This window comes from Thalassophryne amazonica, chromosome 14 (assembly GCF_902500255.1).
Source record: "Thalassophryne amazonica chromosome 14, fThaAma1.1, whole genome shotgun sequence".
In the NCBI taxonomy this organism is placed as follows: Eukaryota; Metazoa; Chordata; class Actinopteri; order Batrachoidiformes; family Batrachoididae; genus Thalassophryne; species Thalassophryne amazonica.
The window spans coordinates 29,299,320-29,313,860 of record NC_047116.1 but is presented as its reverse complement, the minus strand read 5'-3'; the positions used below and the strand labels follow the sequence as shown (position 1 = coordinate 29,313,860).

The 14,541-nt window shown below is 39.1% G+C and overlaps 1 protein-coding gene across 3 annotated transcripts in view; it reads right to left on the bottom strand.

The window, feature by feature from the left end:
• The window catches only part of LOC117525131 (calcium-binding mitochondrial carrier protein Aralar1-like), a 48,561-nt gene that overhangs the window by 20,016 nt on the left and 14,004 nt on the right, over positions 1-14,541 (bottom strand). For all 3 annotated transcript variants that reach the window (XM_034186967.1, XM_034186968.1, XM_034186969.1), the window contains 4 exons: positions 11,115-11,254; positions 8,269-8,415; positions 6,193-6,331; positions 5,129-5,222 (listed from right to left, as the gene is read on the bottom strand). In XM_034186967.1, coding sequence (XP_034042858.1) covers positions 5,129-5,222; positions 6,193-6,331; positions 8,269-8,415; positions 11,115-11,254 — 520 coding nt within the window. The remainder of the gene's footprint in view (positions 1-5,128; positions 5,223-6,192; positions 6,332-8,268; positions 8,416-11,114; positions 11,255-14,541) is intronic.

Genomic DNA, 14,541 nt, shown 5'->3' with positions numbered 1-14,541 from the left:
GGCATGGTGAACTAAGCTTAACAGTTACAAACATTTATTAAGTTTAAAATCAGTTGAGTACCTACCTGTTAAATGATTTGTAGTAGACATGCAGACTACTCTATCCTCTGCAAACAGAGGAGAGCTGGTTCAAAAAAAAACACACACTCTATCCTCTGCAGGCAAAGGAGAACTGATCACAGAAAAGAAAAAAGCTCATTTCTTTTGACCCCATACTGATGTGCTGGTAATATCACCCCAGTCATCCAGAGGCATACAGTTTTAACTTATGGTTAAAATTTTAACCAAACTAATTTCGGACAAGTTATTTCAATTAATGTCACGTCTGAAGTTTTATAAAGTGAAAATATCAGATATATGTTTTAGTTTTAAAGTAATGCACTAATTTTGAAGGTTTTAGCGCCCCGCATCACCGGTGTGATGCAGTGCGCTGACTCGATCACTCGCACTCAGTGTTTTTTTAATTGTTTGCGCAATGTTCATGTGAAGTTCACGTAACTAATGCGTGACAGATTTTGAACATTTCAAAATTTTCTTTGCGCACTTGCACGAAGCCGTGCACAATTTACAATGGTTTGTGATGAGTTTGCTCTCCTGCACCGCAGAGTGCATGAAAGTGTGCGGATCAAACTTGTGCAAGTGTCAAGGTACCTTTACACATGGAGACATTTGTTCTGAACAAAACAAGCACAATGTAAACAATCCACCCATCCATACCCGCTTACTCCAATTAAAGATCACAGGGGGGCTGGAGCCTATCACAGCAGTCATAGGGCATGGTACACATATAGACAAACACATTCACACCAACGGACAATTTAAAAAGTTTCCAATCCACCTAATCTGCATGTCTTTGAATGCGGGAGGAAGCTAGAGCAGCCGACGGGAACCCACGCAAACATGCGGCGAACGTGCAAACTCCACATAGAAAGGCCACCAGGGCTGAATCGAACCCATGACCTTCTTGTTGTGAGGCAACAGTGCTTACAACTAAGCCACTGTGCTTCCAGATGAAATAAACCATTAACACATTAAATATGCATGCCATTTACAATGAATTATTTTTTCAAATTCTGTCTTTGAGGAGTCTGTCAATCATAATTAACAAGCCATGTTTCAAATATGCAATATAGAGACAATCGGAACCTCCTAAATTTCCTTGTGATCTTGATAAATCTCATTGCCTGTGCAAACTTCACCTATTTACATGTTCAACAGCAACACATAATTTTGCACACTCTGACAGACACATCCCAAATTGCACAGTCATGAGGGCAAACGTGTTCAGTGGATAACGTGCTATTCTGCACAATGGAAAGATGCCATTCTCAGTGTGGACCATTAGGAAATAAATGTGCATCTTTTGTTGCAAGACCTATGGTGTTTGCGCAAGTTTTTACACATGCAAACCTTTAGAAAAACAGGTCATCTTATTTAGACAATGCAAAATGTTTTTCCTTAATTTTCTGGCCACACCCATTTATTGGGAGCCATCCAAAACATGCTGCTGGTTACTATGTCAGACCAGGCATGATATTATAGAATTTAAAGATTATATTATAGTGGGGACCCACTGGTGGGATAGGGGTTAAGGTACATACAGTAGTGTTCAGAATAATAGTAGTGCTATGTGACTAAAAAGATTAATCCAGGTTTTAAGTATATTTCTTATTGTTACATGGGAAACAAGGTACCAGTAGATTCAGTAGATTCTCACAAATCCAACAAGACCAAGTACTCATGATGATATGCACATTCTTAAGGCTATGAAATTGGGCTATTAGTAAAAAAAAAGTAGAAAAGGGGGTGTTCACAATCATAGCAGTGTGGCATTCAGTCAGTGAGTTCGTCAATTTTGTGGAACAAAATTGTGTGAATCAGGTGTCCCCTATTTAAGGATGAAGCCAGCACCTGTTGAACATGCTTTTCTCTTTGAAAGCCTGAGGAAAATGGGACGTTCAAGACATTGTTCATAAGAACAGCGTAGTTTGATTAAAAAGTTGATTGGACAGGGGAAAACTTATACGCAGGTGCAAAAAATTATAGGCTGTTTTCATCTACATTGATCTCCAATGCTTTAAAATGGACACAAAACCCAGAGATGTGTGGAAGAAAACGGAAAACAACCATCAAAATAGATAGAAGAATAACCAGAATGGCAAAGGCTCACCCACTGATCAGCTCCAGGATGATCAAAGACGGTCTGGAGTTACCTGTAAGTGCTGTGACAGTTAGAAGACGCCTGTGTGAAGCTAATTTATTTGCAAGAATCCCCCGCAAAGTCCCTCTGTTAAATAAATGACATGTGCAGAAGAGGTTACAATTTGCCAAAAAACATCAACTGGCATAAAGAGAAATGGAGGAATATTTTGTGGACTGATGAGAGTAAAATTGTTGTATTTGGGTCCAAAGGCCACAGACAGTTTGTGAGACGACCCCCAAACTCTGAATTCAAGCCACAGTTCACAGTGAAGACAGTGAAGCATGGTGGTGCAAGCATCATGATATGGGCATGTTTCTCCTACTATGGTGTTGGGCCTATATATCGCATACCAGGTATCATGGATCAGTTTGGATATGTCAAAATACTTAAAGAGGTCATGTTGCCTTATGCTGAAGAGGACATGCCCTTGAAATAGGTGTTTCAACAAGACAATGACCCCAAGCACACTAGTAAACGAGCAAAATCTTGGTTCCAAACCAACAAAATTAATGTTTTGGAGTGGCCTGCCCAATCCCCGGACCTAAATCCAATTGAGAACTTGTGGGGTGACATCAAAAAAGCTGTTTCTGAAGCAAAACCAAGAAATGTGAATGAATTGTGGAATGTTGTTAAAGAATCTTGGAGTGGAATAACAGCTGAAAGGTGCCACAAGTTGGTTGACTCCATGCCTCGCAGATGTGAAGAAATCATGAAAAACTGTGGTTATACAACTAAATACTAGTTTAGTGATTCACAGGATTGCTAAAAAAAAAGCAGTTTGAACATAATAATTTTGAGTTTGTAGCATCAACAGCAGATGCTACTATTATTGTGAACACCCCCTTTTCTACTTTTTTTTTTTTTACTAATAGCCCAATTGCATAGCCTTAAGAATGTGCATATCATGAATGATTGGTCTTGTTAGATTTGTGAGAATCTACTGAATCTTCTGATACCTTGTTTCCCATGTAACAATAAGAAATATACTCAAAACCTGGATTAATCTTTTTAGTCACATAGCACTACTATTATTCTGAACATAACTGTACCATGTACAGTGAGCCGTGTTCTTTAATATTCTCTGTTCGATTCCCAAGTTGAGATACCTGGGACACTCTTGAAGGTCAATTCCTCAAAATGTCATGTGACTGATAAAGATAGCCAAATGCCCCCACAGACATTTGGATATTATGTCAGCATAAACATAGTCTGCCTGGTAAAGACGCCTGAAGTACACTTTCTCAGAATATTACATCATTTCCTCATAATGCCAAATGAACAGTGAAAGTTGCCAAAGATATCAAAAAGGCTGCCAATGTCTGACACTTACACATGGTGATTAACACAAGCTTCTTATAACCTAAACCTATTAGTTACCTTCATCTGGATATAGGTTCACCACTTATTCCAATTGTCCTTAAGGCCATTTTGCTGTCTATAATAATTTGAGGCTGTAACATAAACATTTTGCAATTTACTACAAATTGTGTCTGCATTAATCTGACTTTTCTTCTTGCAAATGTGCATACTGACAGTTCTGTGTTTGCACCACAGCACCAAGAGAAATTCTTCGTAGGCGAAAAGACACTTTGCAATAAAACCAATTCTGATTTTTGAGTCTCCATCTACAGTGTGCCAAGTACTATTAGTTTAACATTGGTAAAATAAACAAAAACAGACAGTATGGGAGTGATGAGCTAAATAATTTTGATTTATTTTTTATCACATCCATCCAATTTTTCAAGAAATCAGTCAAACAAAGAGGCCTCAGTCACAACTTGGATTGCAAATGTGTGACACAGCTTGCTGCTGTGCAACTGGTTTTCAAAGGGTTTTTTTATATACATAAATTCCTTCCTTCCATAATTTATGTAAACCTCATGCAAAACTGAGGCAATATTCAGAATGTCAACATCAGCAGAAGCCTTCAACTTCCTTTGTCAGTCATGCACCATGAAAAACAATAAATGAACTTTATCAGTCTCCCATGTTTCATCAATTAAATGCAAAAACAGCATTCTTTAGAGAAATCATGGCTCCGTTACTTCATCCTGATCTGCAATAAAATTGAATGTAACTAACAGCACAAACCCAAACATTTCAGCAAGTTTCCTTTTCTATTTACGCAAAAAAAATCTCTTGTATCAATATGCCTTTTCTTAATTGATTTTGGTGGCTCCCAATTAATTAGGATTGCCACAGCCTATCCAGTACAGATTTGCACTGGGATTATAAATTTAAGATGGATGCCCTTCCTGAGACAACTCGAGTGGCACATGGAGACGTGCAGCTCCTGGTGTTCCCAAGCAGGTCTCCCAGCCAATTACTAATCAGGACCTACTCTGCTTAACTTCTAAGATCTGACAGGACCAAGTGTCCACAGAGTGCCATAGCTGTCTCAGACTAATGTCTTGCAATTATTATTATTTTAAAGGGGAGGGGAGGTGATTGTCTAGTGGTTAAAGTGTTGGGCTTGAGACCAGAGGATCCTCGGTTCAAACCCCAGCCTGACCGGAAAATCAATAAGGGCCCTTGGGCAAAGTCCATAATCCCCTAGATGCTCCTGGTGTGTAGTGGGTGCCCTGCATGGCAGCAGCCTCACATCGGGATGAATGTGAGGCACTGATGTGTTACGCGCTTTGAGCGTCTGATGCAGATGGAAAACCGCTATATAAATGCAGTCCATTTACCATTTATTTAAAGTATTACTATATTGAGTCTTTTCCCGTTCTGATAATTTGACACAAAATGTAGTTGTTCCTGCTCCAGGTTAGTACCAACCTTAAGATTTTTTCTGAAAATGAAACCAGCAGATTCAAGTGAAATCTGAACTTTGGTATGATGAGCATGGCAAAACACAGACTCCATATTCACAGCAAACTCAAAGCAATGTCAGCGATTAAACCAACTAATCCAGAATCTTACCCAGACTGTGAGTGAAGACCAGAAAGCTGGTAGAGGATGTCAATTTCCATTGGCGTGATTTGACCAAACTTATTGGCTGCATGCACAAACTCTTCTGCAATGCAATAAAGAGAAAATGAATCCTGCAAACTGAGCTTTCAGTCACCAGAAACCTCAGTATACAGCATTAAAGTTAACCATCAACTGGAGGCACCTTAAAGCTGAGGGGTTAGACACAGTGGACATAGTCTATTAGATAGAACTGAATAGTATTTGCAAATATTGCTCCTAATTTTTATGTTATTATAGATTGTATGATGGTTGAGGGTTAGCACATAAGACAATTAAGCAATTGCTGTAAATCTGGGAAAATATTTCAACATAAATTCTGTGCTTATTTCTAGCTTTACGCTGGAGCACACTAACTGCACATTCTTCCTCTCTGCAGCATCCTGTTTCACTCTTCACTCTGCCTGCTGAGAAGCTCCACTACCACCCAGTTGCCTTCCATAAAGGTAACCTGATGGCAGTTGTTGAGCAAGAAAGCATAGTTAGTTTTCACTACTCCCCCCCCACAAAGGTTTTTCCTGTCGGCTCCACGCGTTTCAATCCTGCTTCAATCCTCACAGACCTGCTTCTCTGGTCTGGTGGCTGTTGCAGGAATAGTTGGCTGGTACTGATGACTGAGATGCAGTTAAACTCACAAAAGTGACATCATGATTGTGGCAAATAACTAGAATTATTTGCAAATACTATTTGCCAACTCCCTTTTCTACGGGAGGGGAGGGGGATCACAGAGATAGAAGACAGTCTATAGTATGCATCTCAAAGGAAAACACAAGAGCAGATGTGACTGACAGCACGACTATCAGTTACACAGGAACTACATGTAGGGGTGAACTGATTACCGTGGTAAAAGATTTCCATTTACCTTTTTGTGATTTAGTGCTACAGTAAATGTTCCCTGTGTGTTCACTGACACCATTCTGTCAAGAAAGTTGAAATATGATCGAACAGCCACATTTCATATATGACATGCACACGTCTAATTTCAGTGGTGCTCAGGTGCACTAGCTCAGGTGTACCTTTGGTAACAAGTGTGTCTGTGTATGTGCCAGCAAGTGTGCTGTAAATCTTGCGGACCAGCTCCATATTGTTGAGGAGGGCATTGAAGGCATTGAAGTAGGAGAAGCTCACCATGTGGGAGGTGCTTCCTCCTGCAGCCTGGAGGAGAAAAGAAAGAAGGAAATAAAGGGAAAAAGGCAAAGTATAAAAATGATCATTTCTTCTGCATCCAAGGAGTTTAACTGGATATACCCCCTTAAATCTCCCTCGACTTGCAAAATGACTGCAATGTTTTGCGTATAAATTACATGATGTCTAAGCAACCGTGGTGGACCACTAGAGGGCAATAGAGCGCTGCCTTCCTGGGAAACGAAGTTCATATCAGAAACTTTAATTTATAAAATTAACAATTTTCTCAATATTTTTAGTATTTGGATGATTACAATATGTCCATTGATGTTAAATAATATATAAATTGTTAGAAAAATATATACATTTGTTTATTTGGCTCAGGGTCATCATAGCGGATCTATGTTGATTTGGCATAAAATTTATGCCGGATGCCTTTTCTGATACTTCACATGTGCACAGGGAATGAGGTACTGGTGGGCTCAAACCAGGCATGTTCTTGTTGAGAGGAAAGCGCAAAATAAATAAATAAAACCAACAACAACAGAGCAATGACTTCCAGTTTTCTATTTCCTGCTCAACTCTCTCAGCTCTGTGGGCAATGCTATTTTTGCTCTAAATACATGAGATTTCAAGAAATTGCAAACTCAATTAAGCAACTGTAAGTGTAAATTAAATAAATGTAAAATGCAAATTAGTGCTATTAAACCTTTAAAGAGCAACAGTGTTACTGGCTGAAACTTGGCTTTCAGCAGATTTATTGTGCATACATGATGTGTGTGAATTTCCAGCTACATGGCAAAAAAAAAGGGGTGTCTAAAAACAAGTTAAAAACACTAAACCTGAGGGAAATTATCTTGTTGCATGGACAGATAATTTCACTTGACAAAATGTCTTGAATTAAGATTGTTAAATCTAGAAATGAGCATGTCGAACACTTAAAATAAGAAATTAACACTTAAAACAAGATAAATTATTTAACACTTCTAAATCTAGAGATTTATTTTTTTATCTTGGTACACTGCAAATTATTTGGTTCTTACAAGATTAATTATTTAACTACTTCTAAATGTAGAGGTTTAATTTTTTTTTTTTTTATCTTGGTACACTGCAAATTATTTGGTTCTTACCATGATAAAAAAAACTTTAGATAAAGAATGTTAATGATCTTGTTTTAAGGGTTAATTTCTTAGTTTAAGTAGTTGACATGCTTATTTCTAGATTTAACAATCTTAATTCAAGACATCTTGTCAAGTGAAATTATCTGTCCATGCAGCAAGATAATTTCTCTCAGATTTAGTCTTTATTTTGCTTTAAGACGCCCCTTTTTCTTGCACAGCGTGGAAACTGCAGGCTTTACATTTCTGTCTCTTTTTTATACAGAAAATATAAGAAAACCTTCGGGAAGAAACTTCATGTGAAGAGGCAAATCCAAATCATCAATGATTTCTTCACAGTTGACTGTTGAGTCAACAAGTAAAAACCTCACTTAGCTTTCTGTAGATTTTTTTTTTAACAGATAATGGATGTAAAGATGTATAAGACATTTTGAAAGCATTTGTGAATGCCCTCGCCACATTTATCTTTGTTTGTGACATTTACATTAGACATGATGCAATTCACATTGTTACAAAAACGATAGCTGTCTCAATTTAAAATCCGTATATTTATTATTATTAAAATAAAGTTTATATTTTTGTGACGGTTTTTCTCTTGGCTATAGTGGTGAATGTTTTCCAAGAAGTGTATTGTTAAATGTTTTGATAATGTGTACTTTGCATATCCTGCAGTTTGTATTAAACCATATTGGTGGTGACAGTGAAGCTCACTAAATGTTATTTAGGACAACTTACAGAAATATTTCACCATCTGCCACTGTTTAAGGTAACTGCAGAGTTTAGATATATCACTGGATCTTAATGTCCAACTTTATTAGCCTGAAATGTGAAGAACTTTCTACAACTTACAGAGACCAAGTTCTCCTCCACAAATGGAGTCAACATGTGATGTCTGATGGTGGCCATGATGTCGCTGAAATCCAAGGCAGTGATGGTGCCACTTTTGTTCTTGTCTTTCTGTGCAAAAGCCTGGCGGGCGTGCTCCAACTGCAGCTCCTGCAGCGATGCAGAGAGAGAAAGAGGAGGTCAAGCTGTTAGCTGACAAAAGAGGCAAAGAGTGGGTCCCTGCAACGAAAAGCATCACATTACGAGTCAGTGGCCAAAATGGAACTTTGGAGGCAGAAAGCATAATGGTATCTCTGTTGCACAGATGTAAAAGGCATCAGATGTGGCCGTGTTAGACTTTCTTTTATAATCACAGTCTCTCTGGAGGTAGCAATGCAAACCATGTTGTGATAAAGTCTGATCTCACTGCAGAGCGGTTGGTGGGACGCGCGGCAGGTGTGCTTACAGGAAGATGATTCAACACAACAACCACGCAATCAGAAGGGGACGCGGTGGGAGACTGACCCCGGGATCACTGACTGCCATCAGAGCTCATTGGATATAACCAGATCAGAAACTTCCTCCCAAGACGGTTCATAATTTAACTTGGCACTCTGTTTTTGATAGCTTAATCAATGAATTGTTTCTGAGGGTTAACTCTCAAAGTGTTAGCTGATTATTCTGTCAAAACCTTGACAAATTTTAATAATGCTTCATTGTCACTGCACTAAAGTTTATGCATATCATACTTACAGATGTTCAACCTTGTCTGCACTCAGCTTGCACACCCAGCTTCAGCAGCTGGTTCCTGCAACTACCACAAGGTGGCCGAGCGTAAACTGCTTTTTGGTATTTTATTGTGACAAAACAATGGTTTAAAAAAAAAAAAGAGAAATGTGCTGTTAAATGACAAAAAACATGATGAAAATAATAATAATTATAATAAGACATGGAAATGAAGGTCGACACACAAGCATCTTTGCTGCAGTGCTGGGAAGCTTGAATCAAGAATGATAAGCCACAAAGTGCTCTGAGGGATCCCACGCTACAGTGCAAGCGGAGCGCAGCCGGTCTAACTCTGGGACCACCCAGATTCTGCTTAAAGACCACAGCCTATGACTGAAAACTTGGTTCATCTGTGGCCACACTTCAGCCGTTTTAACAGTACAGAAGACTGAGTAAGACACAAGCAGCCAGCAACCAAAACAGCAAAACAACAACCATCCTAAAGGCAGACTGAGATCCCACAAACCACCAGAATAATTTCAAACTCCTCTGATTGCATGTCTGGTATGTCGTCCACTTTGCTTCACTTCTATTTGTCAGGATAAAAATGTCTCGTCACAGGGTGAAGATGATCGTAATGTAAGGTTTTGCATTTATTGCACGCAAGTTTTGGAAACCCAAAGAAAGCTTCACATGTAGTATCAACATGTTTTGTGTCCCTTATTTACACATGCAGTGCAACCAGAAAGTCTTCACAGCATTGCACTTTTTCCACATTTTTTATGTTACAGCCTTATTCCAAAAGGGATTAAGTTATATTTTTTCTTCAAAATTCTATACACAATACCACCTAATGCCAATGTGAAAAAGTTTGAGATTTTTGCAAATTTATTAAAAAATGAAATAAAATATGAAATAAAAAACTAAGAAATCACATGTACATAAGTATTGGAGCAAGACAGAGCGCACAGCACGTCATCAGAGTCTGAACCAGACAGTGAGGATTCTGATAATGAAGGAGATGATCCCTGTTTTGTTCTGCATGAGCAACCAGAGCAGGTGGATCCACCAAGGTGCGTACAGATCTCCACAGCGGATCGGATCGCATACTTCTCTCTGCAGCTTCTCCAGGACTCATGTGCTATAGAGCTCGCCCCAGCGCGGAGTGCTGTAATGCAGAGCAGGATGCAGCAGGCTGCGTGCGGCTTTTATAGCTGCTGTCGGTCACGTGATCGTTTCGCTTAAAGCGTTGAGGTCAATGTTAGCTTCAGTTTCATTTCTTTCCTCTTTCATTCCTTTTGCGCTCTTGATTTGCAGGCTATTCGTAATGGGAAAAGTGAAAGCTCATTCGCCCATCTTTTCTCGACAATTTGTGACTTTGTAGCTTTTTTTCCTTCATTCAGAAATCGTCATATGCCGTGTGACCGGGCCATTAGTAAAAGGCACATGACAGCTCGCCTGGAGTTTGTCCAAAGGCACATGAAGGACTCTCAGAACATGAGAAACAAAAGTGTCTGGTCTGATGAGACAAAGATCGAAATCTTTGGCGTGAACGGCAGGCATAATGTTTGGAGGAAACCAGTCTCCAAGGGAATACCAAGGGAAGATTGAACTCTATTGAAGCAACACCGTCGAAGCAGTCAAAAACGCACTAACAGACGAACCTTCATCTGTTACCCACGACAGGAAAGTCCTCTGTGTGATCTTGACATGTGAGCAATTCTGTCCAAAATTAAACAACTTAATCCTTAAAACACAATCCTTTCGCCATGTTTAATTCCTACTAGCTTTGATCTGTTTGAGTAACAGTTGTGACCTTGAGTTTGACCATTCAAGGTCACCTAGGGCCAAAGAACATATGACCAAAAGAAAGGTGATATATGACTTCCTATTAGTGTTTAACAGTAACCACGGGTGCTTTAACCACTTTCTCAAATCTGGTCATTTGACTTTGGCCTCAACTTTTAAACAATTTCTCTCAAATTCAAAACACTTTGTCCTTCGTTGACTTTCAATCATCCCACAGAAACAGTTTAAGTTGCTCACACACAGGCACAGACAACCGAAAACAATATCCCAGCATGCACCACCATGCATGGGTGTAAATATGGTGGCATCACTGTAATATGCATGCATGCATATACCTGCAGAAACTGGGTGAACTCTGAGTAGCTGAGGCGCTTGTTTCTTTCATGGCCGAAGTGCAGCCTGATGAACTCACAGTCCCAGTTGAAGGGAATGTGATGATGGACTGTGGTCTGGCTGAAGATGTCACGAACATTCTCTGGAAAAGTGAAAAATCAGTGTATAATAACAAGACACAGAAAGGAAAAAAAAAAAGATCCAAGAGCCAATTATATGTAATGTCCATCTCGCGTCCCTGTTGCAATTGTAGAGGTAAGTAAAGGAAAGAACAGGCTGTTTGATAATCTTACTCCTTTTACATTTTGAGGAGTACAAGCCCACCCTGAAATTCTGAGCACTGCTCTCATTTCTGTCACCTTTATGGGGGCCTATTCCACATGAAGAGCAGAGCCGCGGCTCCTTGATAACACTCTTCAATCCCACAGTTTGTGACATACTGGAGTCATTTCTCTTTTTGTTAGATGACAGTGGTTATAATGAGATGTTCCACACAGCTCGCCTGCTGTCCTGCCCTGAAACATGACTGTCAGAATATAAGTTGCTAGCATCAGTGACGCAGTAGTCCACAGAAAGCTGCAAAAGACAAACACGACTACTGACGCAGCCACTGAGCTTCAGTCCTTAAATGAGCCTATGCACAGCTGTGATCAACACGTGCATGTGGTCACATTTTCAAAGTGGTTTGTTTTAGCACAGTGGTTTGTAGATGATCCCCTTTTGTCATAAGTTGAAAAACTGTAATGCCTCATTGTCACAAGAAGAATTTTAAAAAATGATCCAATATTAGAAAGAACAACACAGAGAGCATATCTGGATTAATTTTATTAAACCCACACAAAACAAAAACATACTATTTAATTTATTTATTTTTAAACCTTTCATGGCAAAATAGTGTCCTGTTTAGAAATTACTAAATGCTGCCATGCTGGAATAAATTGTCAGGTGAACTGAATTCAGCTGCACATTCCACACCCCTGCCCCACCCATCACCTCCACTAACAACCACTACTACAGTAAAAACACAAAAGGCCGAGATTTATTTTATAGGCCCAATTACACGGCATACGAGTCCTGAACGAAGGGAAAAAAGTAAAAAATTCACAAATCATTGAGAAAAGGTGGACAAATGCGCTTTTGACTTTTCCCCATCACTGAATAGCTTGCGAATCAAGAGCGCAAAAGGTATGAAAGAGGAACAAAACTAAACCAAAGCTAACTCCATGTTTTAAACGAAACGCGCCTGAGCCACTGCATTCCAGGACTTGGTGCTGGGATGGAGCTCTGCAGCACCTGAGAGCTGCAAAGAGAGATCCGACCCACTGTGGAGATCTGTGCACACGTTGGTGGAATCACCTGCTCTAGCTGCTCGTCCAGAACAACAGAGGGATCATCTCTTTCATCATCAGAATCCTCAGAATCCTCACTGTCTGGTTCAGACTGACGACATGCTGCGTGCTCCGTCTTGCTCCAATTAAAAAAAAAAAAAAACAAAACACTGGTGTGCTGTGGTGGCTCCTATATTATGTTACTAAGCCATATATATTGATTTATAACAGAAAACTGTCAAAAGCTGGAATAAATATAAGTGTAAAGACGATTGAATATATCAGAGCAGTAAATTGATCAGTCCGTGTGAACGTCGCGCATTTACTCCACGTGTGGTTATTTCCACCAGCTGCCACTGATCCACAACATGAATTCTGCCTTCCAGAACAGCTCTTCTATAATCTTCTGAATCATCTACCTGTTGCCAGATGTACAGAAGGGTTGGATTGTCATTCCTACACTCATACTGTTATATTTAATAAAAAATAATAAGCGCACGCAGGAGGCGATGGCTGCTGCTGATGCTGCGTTCAAGTGCTGTCGGAAATTACATGAATTTTTTGTTGTTTCAATTTCAGCAGTTGCTTGTAGCAGGAGCGTGGTAAAATAATTCATTGTATCCACAAAAAAAGATTAATCTGGCCTATATAAGGTGCTTGAGCCCACTGACGCTGACCCCCCCACCCAGATAAAAAAATCCAAGCAAACAGGCTGAGTTTGCCCTGTAATTTCCCAAGGTACATGAACGCAGTGGCAGCAGCACTCACAAACCGGCTTCTGCACTGTATGGAAACATTCAGCTGGTTGAATGAAGTCAAACTAAACACTAATGTTACAAAAACTAAGCAAATGATTAAAAAACATTAAGAACTACAGCAAAATGAAATACGGATTAATCGAGGTTTTCAGCGGCATTCGTTCAAATGTTTCGACAGTTTAAAAATCCTGATGAAGCGACCGCTGCAGGAACGAAGCTGAGCGAAGGTTAAATTATGCCAATGAAAGTCAACGAAAGTCCAGATTTCTTGTTTTGTTTCGGCTTTGTTTCCCTTCGTTAAGTGCCGTGTGACCAGGCCTATTAAAACCTATTACATAATAACATGTTATTTTGAGCACTAAAATATGATGCATTTTAACCCAATTATACAATCAGGTGCATAAATATTTGGACAGTGACACTATTTATGTAATTTTGCCTATGTACATCACCACAATGGAGTTGAAATGACAAACAAAATGTGACTGAAGTGTAGAATTTCAGTTTTAACTGAACAAAAATATCAATTTAGCCATTAATGTGATATTCATGAGGGAAGCCACAAAGACCTGATAACTCAGGACAGGAGTTACAGGATTCTATGATTGTGATTAGGAAAACAAAAACAAACCGTGCACCTTTTGTCTGTTGCATCACCAGTTATACAGTTTAATGGCAGAGCGGAGCAAAGAACGATTTTTTTTTTGTAAGAAGATGTAATATTTCAACTACATTTATCAAGCGCTAGGCTTGAACCTCACATATGTGAGATTTCAGATATGTTCTGTTTTCATGGAATAAAACAGTTCTTCCTTTTTATCAATCCTAACCTTAACCTTTTTCTGGTAATGCAACAGACAAAAGTTGCCCTTAGCACAGTTTCTCCCAAAAGACACTGAAGCCTATAACATTTTCACAGTTGTTACTGGTGTCTCGTTGGCTTCCCTCACTAGTCTTACTCTTGAACTCAGTATTTAAGAACTGCCTACTTCAGACAGATTTATCATACATACACTTTGTATTCCTTAATGACTTATGTAACAAAAACAACAAAAAAGCAAGTTGGAAATGTTCATGTATCCATCCTGACTTGTCCAAAGAAAACTAGCTGTCAAAGTAATGATTTCAGAAACAATAACCCGTATATTGAGTTTCTCCAATTACCTTCGGCCTCTGAAAATGTAGGAACTGTGTATAATCAGAATCAGAAGACTTTATTAATTCCAAAGGAAATTGCTTAAAATGGCTGTAATTCCTAAATGATTGTGATATTTTTGTTAAACACCTTGAATTAAACCTGAAAGTCTACATTACAAGCACATCTTGTTTCGTTTCAACTGCGC